Genomic DNA, 8,987 nt, shown 5'->3' on the forward strand with positions numbered 1-8,987 from the left:
CATGATTCGTTGGTTGCGACCACGGACGGGGGAAGCACTGAGTTGTGAGCAAATAGTGTCTTTGATGTGAGTATATTGACTAGAGGGAGACCTCGTGGTTCAGTCGGAGGTGTGCGGGCTGTTGCGACAGTGCACGGGAAACCTTGGCTGACGGTATTTAGTCCGGTCGGGGACGTGCGGGCCATGTTGACGGTGGTACGGAGGTCCTTGACAATTGGACGGTTTTGCGGGATTTTGAGACTCCCTGGATACCGTAGCTGTAGGCTGTGGCCTGGCAGTGAGCCGGTATGACTCGAAGGTTGCGACCTGAGAGCGGGGGGAGTGTGTGTGTGAGTGACTTCCTGGATGCCGTAGCTTAAGGCGGTTGGCCTGATAGCGAGCCGGCATGATTCGTTGGTTGCGACCACGGACGGGGGAAGCACTGAGTTGTGAGCAAATAGTGTCTTTGATGTGAGTATATTGACTAGAGGGAGACCTCGTGGTTCAGTCGGAGGTGTGCGGGCTGTTGCGACAGTGCACGGGAAACCTTGGCTGACGGTATTTAGTCCGGTCGGGGACGTGCGGGCCGTGTTGACGGTGGCACGGAGGTCTTTGACAGTTGGACGGTTTTGCGGGATTCGAGGACGAATCCTTATTGGTGGGGGAGATTTGTAACATCCGCGAACCAATTTTTGTAAATTTGGTGTGGGTGTCGATCGACACCCTTGGTGGCATCGATCGACACCATGTTTTCTGGTTTGGTCCGGTTCGTTTTAATTGCTGTTTGGTTCGGTTTGGTTCAAGGAAAAATCCCTAAATCGTGTTATAAGTAGAGAAGCGACAAAATTAAGGGTTTTAGGGTGTCTTGTCGCCGTTTTCAGAGATAGAGAGAGAGGAGAGAGCCTATTGTGGTGTGAAGGAGATTAAAGGAGAAAGATCAGAATCGTTAGGGTTTGGGAGGAAACAGTTTCGGCATATCAAATCGTTCTCAAAGGTAATGAAATTTGGTAGGTTTATTCCCAAGTCTTTCATCGTCATTCGCCTTTTTACAGAAGTAGATTTGGATTTAAACTCGATGAGTTATTGGCAGTTTCGTGAGACACGTTTTCTCAGACGCGAGTTGGGACCATCGGAGATTGTAACTGAGATCGTGGTCTCGTGTGGTGCCTGATCGTGCTGAAATTTTGTGGGAAGCTTCGTGACGTCTAGGGGTAGCTTTTCACCGGAGCGATTTGATAGTTAACGGTTGGTTTTTATTTTAGGGTTTCGTCTTTGAGACTGTTCTTTTCTGATGTTTCTGTCCAGTTTTGTTATAAGTCGTTTTTGGTTGTGTGGCTTGTTGTAGGGCGTTTCTGGGCTGTTTCAGACGTTAGGAGGGTCTCAACTGGTTGTATTGGTTGTTATAATCAGTTGATAAGGTGAGTGCATGACCATGGCTTATCTAAGCCTGAGAATCCTTTGTTGTTCTTGCTTGATTGGTGGTGCTTTGTGGTGTTGTTCTTGCTTGATTGGTTGTGTTAGTGGTGTTGTTCTTGCTTGTGGTGGTTGTGTTATTGTTCCTATAGGTTCCTGAAGGTTTTGGGTGAGGTTGGAACGGATTGGAGATGATAGGAAACGGAGGTTCGTCGTTCGGATTTGTGCAGTTCGCGTCTGCGAAGGGAGTGTCGATCGACACCAGTTAGGTGTCGGTCGACACCATGTTTGGCCAGTGTCGATCGACACCTCTCTGGTGTCGGTCGACACCAAGTTGCTTGTTATGTGATTTCCTGGTTTGTTTGTGTTTGGTTGTTATTTGTTAAGCATTGGTTTCTCAGTGGCTTGTGTGTATAGCCCAGTAGATGGGAGGATTGCCTCACTAAGTATTTGTGATAATACTTACGCATCTCAATTGTTGTTTGTGGTGTGCAGGTAAAGGTATGTGACGTGGAATCATGGCGATGAGGAGGAGGATGATCTAGGGTCTCGTTTGTGTGTTGTTGGTCTTTGCTATATTGTTTATGTTGGGAACCTTGGATAGATATATGCTAGGTTGTTGGATAGAATGCTTAGGATTGGTATTGTATTGATGTTGTAATGGTTCTGTAGGGTTGGTATGTTTCCGCTGTGTGTATTGGTTGTTATTGGTTTAAAGAGGAGTTGTGATTTAGGTTGGTCTAGTTAAGTAGTATGGGCTGCTTAATTATGTATTGTATTTAATGTTATTATTAAAAAAAAAAGGGTCGGGTTGTTTCATTCACAGAGTGAATGATTTCTTCATAACCACGTCTTTGCTCCTCAGTTAGCATAGGTAACAACTCATTGTATACTTCCTGTTGTTTATGAGGCTTATATATTCTCTCATCTGCGATAAGCTTATTTACACCTGTGTTCATCATACTATTATCTGGTTTAGGCATTTTCTCAAACGTCGTAAGAGACGTTCCATTCGATAACAACATCAATTCTATTTCAGTTAAACATATATTTTCTATCTGAACCTGTGTCGACATTAGACCTACATCAGTAAAGTTAAACACTTATTTGACTTGTGCGGGAAAATTTTTTGTTAAAAAGAATTATTGTCTAAACTGTTTTTGTGGTCAAATATATCACTAATTCAATTCTTTTATAAATTTGTGTAGGCAAATATATATTTAAATAATAGTTCAACTAATTTAATAAACCAAAAAGTAAATTAATTATAAGGTTAAAAAGGATTTCAACAAAAATGTAAATGGAAAAGAATTAACTAAAAGAGAAGCTATAATTTAATCTTCAAAAATAGTATTTATTTTCCATTTTAATAATTTAAAATGGGATTCAATTATTTTATTTTTTGAGATTTTCTAATTTTCGTTAAAAAGATAATAATTCGTTTTTAAAACAGTTTATTTTTAAAAGTGAAAGAAAAATAATTTATTAAAAATACGTTTATATTTTCAGTATATATACATTTTAATTGTCAGGACCTTTTGTCTTATTTAGAATCTTTGTTCTTCCTTTTGGTGATAGAGTACCCAGCCGGAATAACATGGGATTTCCGGAGATTAACATCAATCCTATGAGATTTTGTCGAGATCACAAAAGATTGTGTCATATCATCAAATTAAATGTATATCCTCTCGAGATTTTCAATTCCTTCTATCCAAATCAAACCGTTATAATTATCTATAGAAATTTAACATTTTAAAAAATATAAATTTTTTTGAAACAAATATTAACAAAAGATTTAAGTATTTATTTTCCATTTTAAAAAAAAAAAAATTGGATATGATATTTGATTTATGTTTTTTTTCTTCTAATTTTCGTTTTAAAAAAGAAAAAAATTTTAAAGTGAAACAAAATATCTGTAGAAATTTACTAATTTAAAAATAGGGATATTCTCAAAGAAATATTTGTAATATATTATAGTATTTATTTTCTATTACTTTTAAATTTTAAATCAGGCATAAAATTTAGATTTCTAATTTTTTTATTAAACAAAATGGGAAATTTACTATTTATTATATATTATTTATCCATCCAAAGCAATTTCAAATAAACATTAATTGTAACTTGTTAAAAAAAAAACTCTTCTTAATCTTCCTTAATCTCTTTCCTTCTTGAAAATCTCTGAGATATAAAGTCCTGAATCCAATTAATATTCATTCCTTCTTCTTTCTATCAATTTAAGAGGAAGAAGGAATATTAGTCACAAATATTAGTCACAAAAATTTATTTAAATATTAGTCATAAAAAACATTTAATTTATTTGTAAATAAAAAGAAATCAAAGTTTTTAGAAAATTACCATAATTTGTTTTATGAATAGAATCCACCATAATGTTGTGCAACTATAATCATTACAAAAAATATTAGCAACAATATTATTTTAAAAAATTAAGGATTATGGTTAGCAAAAATTAATACTTGAATTTCATTATATTCAATTTTGTAGATCCACATGATCAATGATCATCCATGAATTCAACTGAAACAAAAAAAATTGTGTAATAGGTTACATATAAATAGAATTATAATTTAAATCTTTTTGTAAACAGAAAAAAATGTTTTTAGAAAATTACCATAAATTTGCTATGAACAAATCCACCATAATTTTTCTGCAGCTATAATTATTACAAAAAAACATTAGCAACAATATTATTTTAAGAAAATAAAGATTCAGATTAGCAAAAATTAATACCTAAATTTCATTATATTCAGTTTTGTAGATCCACAATTATGATCAATGATCATCCATGAATTCCACTGAAACATAAAAAATATTTATTAGGTTACATATAAAATTTTAGTAAACTACAAAACAAAATATAGAAAATAATACAACCTATATTTTTTAAAGATGGAGAATCCATAGACAAAGTCTATGATTGCTTGATCTTGCTTTCCAAACAACCACTACAAAAAAAAAAGCATAAAAAATAGAATCCAATGAATCATATAAAATTGTCAAAATTTGTTTTTGCTCATTTGCTTGTTGAATAAAAAACCATGGAATAAAAATATGATCATGTTTAACCAAAAGAATAAAATTGAATAACAATCACCACTATAAAAAAACAAATAAAAACAATTATTAAAAATACTTTACCGATTTGATTTTTTTGCTTGCTTCATCAACTTGTTCGTCCAATCTTGTTTTTGATATACAAAAAACATTCTTGGTCAATGGAAGTACACCTAAAACACAACCAAACAGTACAAAATGAGTAAAACTTTTGATATGATTCAACATAATAATTAAAAACTATAGCAGCATAAAAATTAATCATGCAAAGCACCAAAGCATATGGATAGTACATCAACATGAAAAAAAAAATCAAAATCATACAATAGTAAAGTTGATTCATTAGAACCAAAATAATACAAAAGAAACATTATACTCTCAAAATATATGTTTAGCTTTATGAATCCGACTTCTACTGTTTTGGCTGAGCCTCTATATATATATATAGCTTAGAAGGAAAATCGTCATAATTATCTTTACCATTTTAATATTGTAAAAAATAGAAATTTTCTTTAAACAAATATTCGTAATATATTCTAATATTTATCTTCCATTTTTTTAAAAAGAGATATTGTGTAAATATATTAGATTTTCGATTTTGTAAAACAAATTTCGTTTTTTTTTTAAATTTTCGTTTTTTAATTTTTTTTAAACTTAGTAAAGGGTAAAAATGTCCAATTTTGAATCTCATTAATGGCAAATTAGTAATTTTAAGTCTGAGGATGAATGTGGTGCGTTTCAGCAACCTAAATAGAGAGAAAAAGCTTCTCCGAAATATTTTTAAGGGTATTTTTCATTAAGGGCAAAGGTCAATTTTTGTGAGATTGGCTGTGAGCTCTCTCGAATTCTCTTTTAATATATTAGATATCCGAACTGTGGCTGCATATTCCCGAACTACAGTTAGGATTTTTATGAGACCATTAAGTTGACCAATTTAAACCCGTTGAACGAATCCACCAGGCAGACAGACGGACCGGACTATAATAAACCCATTTTTTACATTTTAAAACCCCTAGAAACTCTCTCAACTCATCTCATCTTATCTCGTAATTTATTTTTGTATCCACCAGCGTGGATTGAATATCCGATGACGACGGTACCGGATTTTGTATTTGAGAATTGAGACGGGGAAGCTTTGGTAGAGGAATAACAGATTAGATCAATGTTTAGGGAGAGGAGAACAATAGGGAGAGAGAACAATGAAACGGAGTAACGAAGCTGAATATAATAATAATAAGCGGTCCGTGTTGATGGGGAAGCAGATATTGCATGTTTCTCCTTCTCCTCTTCTCTCCAAGACTAATTACATTTCCGACGGTGAGATTCTCGACTCTCATATTTTGATGTAAGCAAAACAAACATATAAAAGCTTTGATCTTTTAAGGTGCATCCCGGCTTTTAGTTTCTGTGTGTTCCTTTTGCTGATAATAATTTTTTAGCAAATCAATCTTCTTCTTTTTTTTTCTTTTTTTTTTGCTTGTTTTCTGGGTGGGCATATTTATCAGAGAAACTTATCTTAGACTTGGCTCTGGTGGTTGTTCCTAAAGAACATATATGTGGCTAGATCTAAGAGCATAATGGTAATTAAGACACAAGCTTTGTTAACAGGGTTCGGATAACCTACATCTCCGGGACCAAGTCTAGCATTCATTGATTAGAATTAGAACTTCAACAATACCATCAAAATATCACTATCTTATTGATGGAGCAATGCCACACATCTTGTGTGCATCTCTCTGAAATACCCTAAAACAGTCTAGCGAAGAGATAAAGTATTTGTGTTATTAATGCCATCAACAATTTTTTTCGGAGATTCTTTAGCACTTTCAAGATCGGTTTAGGCGCCATATTCTCACTGATAAAACATATACGAAAAGGAATATATGTTAACCCTAGATATATATAATTTTCTAGGCTAGAGACTCTAATCTGCCGCCGGTCAGTCAAGTTCTCCGCTCTAACTTTATCCTTTTCGTATATGTTTATCAGTGAGAATATGGCGCCTAAACCGATCTTGAAGGAGCTAAAGAATCTCCAAAAAGACCATCCAATCTCTTGTTTAGTCTTCTGCAGTCTTATGCAGTGTTCTGCAGTCTCTATGCAGTCTCTATCTTATGCAGTCTCTTCCGTCTCTACCGTGTGCAGTCTCTACACAGTCTTATGCAGTCTTATTAAATATGCAGTCTTATGCTCTGCCGTGTGACGTCTCTCTGTGTTGTCTTAACTTAATGCCATCGTATGTCGTATCTGCCGTATCTGCCGTATCTCTGCCATCTTATGCCATCTCTCTGTCGTATCTCTGCCATCTTATGACATCTCTCTGCCGTATCTCTGCCATCTTATGCATCTCTCTGCCATCTCTCTGCCGTCTCTCCATTATTACATCGTCTAGCACCATCTATCGCTGTCTACTTCTACAATTATTACATCGTCTCTCCTCGCTACCATCACTCTTCTTCTTCTTTCTCTATTGTCCCTTTCCTCGTCTTTCAACTTCTCATTCACCTTCCCATCAACAACATCAATATTGGCTTCGTCTCCTCTAAGTGTGGATGCTCTTTCAATTGTGAAGGCAGTGGGGACACATCGGAGATAGACACTATTAGGGCACTATAGCGGCTTTAGAGACGTCTTCGGTCCTCTGTCTCGGTTCATATAGAAACCCTTAGCTAGCCATCGTCTAGATCTGAAGCGGCAAGCAAAACTGGTGGTTCCTTTCTTCATCGATGCTTCCGCAACACGATTCTGATCAACAACCACCACCTCCTCTAAATCTCTGTAATTTCAGGCTGTTACTTTGTCATCGGTCTTGGCTCCTGAATTCATCATACCTTTCTTTTCCTATCCCGTGTCAAGAAAACTGTTTTCTTCTCAATCGTTTCCTGGCGATAATGGAAACAAGTAGCGTTTTCATACAACTCTGATGGATAGCACAAACCCTTCCTTGGAGTTTATGATTTATTTTCCTTCTTCATGAATATTCGTCATTCTCATCTGCTTCCAATTCTAGGCTAGCCACAAATCTAGAATCACATCCCAAACAAGAATAGATCTCTGTCGAACACAAGCTCTGATACCAAATAAAGAACATATATGTGGCTAGATCTATATGTTTAAAGGACGAGAATGTTCATGTGCTTGTGTGCATCTCTCTGAAATACCCTAAGACGCGCACCTCTTTATGAAACGCTCTCTTGGTATTTATAACAATGGCTCAACCCTAAAGTTAACAACTTTCCTATTCTAAACCGGTAAACTAACATGTTTAGATAACTCCTAAATATAATTAATCCTAATTCCATAACTTGGTAGGATTAGTATAGCTTGCACCTCAAGCTATATTTAAGCTTATGCCAACAGTTCTTGATTTGACTTGTTGTTATTCAAGTGCTCGAGAGCATTAGTTTCATCCAACTATATTTATTCATTTTCCATGTGATCAAATGTATATATTGTATGTTAGGAACGTGATATCCTTAAACGCAGCTTTTCTTCATGATTCTAGGCAGCAAATCTTTCTTATTAGTTTTCCAAAAAAAAAGGATTTTTGAGGGCATTTCTTAGCTGTAGATATATCAGAAGAATCAGAGGTCAGTGGTTCTGACAAAGAAGACAGCTCCTGGATTTCTATGTTCTGTAACCTTCGTGGGAACAAATTCTTATGTGAAGTCGATGATGATTACATCCTAGATGACTACAACTTGTGTGGACTCAGCCATCAAGTTCCTTACTACGACTATGCTCTCGATTTGATTCTCGATGTAGAAGAATCTTCTTCTTCTCGTGGTAAGTCTTTCGTATGTGATATGCTGTGTTTGGTTTTGTCTTTGGGAACTCTTTTTTTTTTCTTTTTTTTTTTTTACTGATGCTTGATTTGGCATTGACGACGGACGGGGTTACACAAACAGGTGAGATCATTACAGAAGAACATAACGAGTTGATTGAGTCTGCAGCCGAGATATTATATGGAATGATTCATGCTCGTTACATATTGACAGGTTTAAAAAAATACAACAACTATGATTTTGGAAGATGTCCAAAACTTTATTGTCGTGGCCAACCTTGTTTACCTGTTGGCCTATCCGATATCCCTCGAGCAAGTACCGTCAAGATATATTGTCCTAAATGTGAAGATGTGTATTACCCGCCATCAAAATACGAAGCAAGTATCCTTTTTTCTTGTTTGTTTTTTTGGCATTCGATATTATTTTCCTATCTTTGGTTTTTTTGTTTTTCTTTAAACATGTGAAAAAAACAGATATAGATGGAGCTTACTTTGGGACAACATTTTCACATCAGTTTATGATGACTTATGAATTTATAAGGCCAGAAACGGTATCGCAAAGCTATGTTCCAAGAGTGTTTGGGTTCAACTTACACAAGCCGTGAAGGGAAAAAGGTAAAACGGAAGACCGAATACTACTAGTATAAGACTTGTATGTGTGAATCACATACAAATAATTGTATCACTAATAGACTTCTCTCTCTCTCTCTCTCTCTCTCTCTCTCTCTCTCTCTCTCTC

The 8,987-nt window shown here is 35.3% G+C and overlaps 1 protein-coding gene across 1 annotated transcript; it reads left to right on the plus strand.

The window, feature by feature from the left end:
- Positions 5,664–8,881, plus strand: LOC104710877 (casein kinase II subunit beta-2-like). The gene is made up of 4 exons (XM_010427534.2): positions 5,664–5,781; positions 8,029–8,250; positions 8,373–8,630; positions 8,723–8,881. The coding sequence occupies exons 1-4, from the start codon at positions 5,664–5,666 to the stop codon at positions 8,851–8,853; spliced, it is 729 nt and encodes a 242-aa protein (XP_010425836.1). The 3' UTR covers positions 8,854–8,881.

Source organism: Camelina sativa, chromosome 9 (genome assembly GCF_000633955.1).
Source record: "Camelina sativa cultivar DH55 chromosome 9, Cs, whole genome shotgun sequence".
Taxonomy (NCBI): domain Eukaryota; kingdom Viridiplantae; phylum Streptophyta; class Magnoliopsida; order Brassicales; family Brassicaceae; genus Camelina; species Camelina sativa.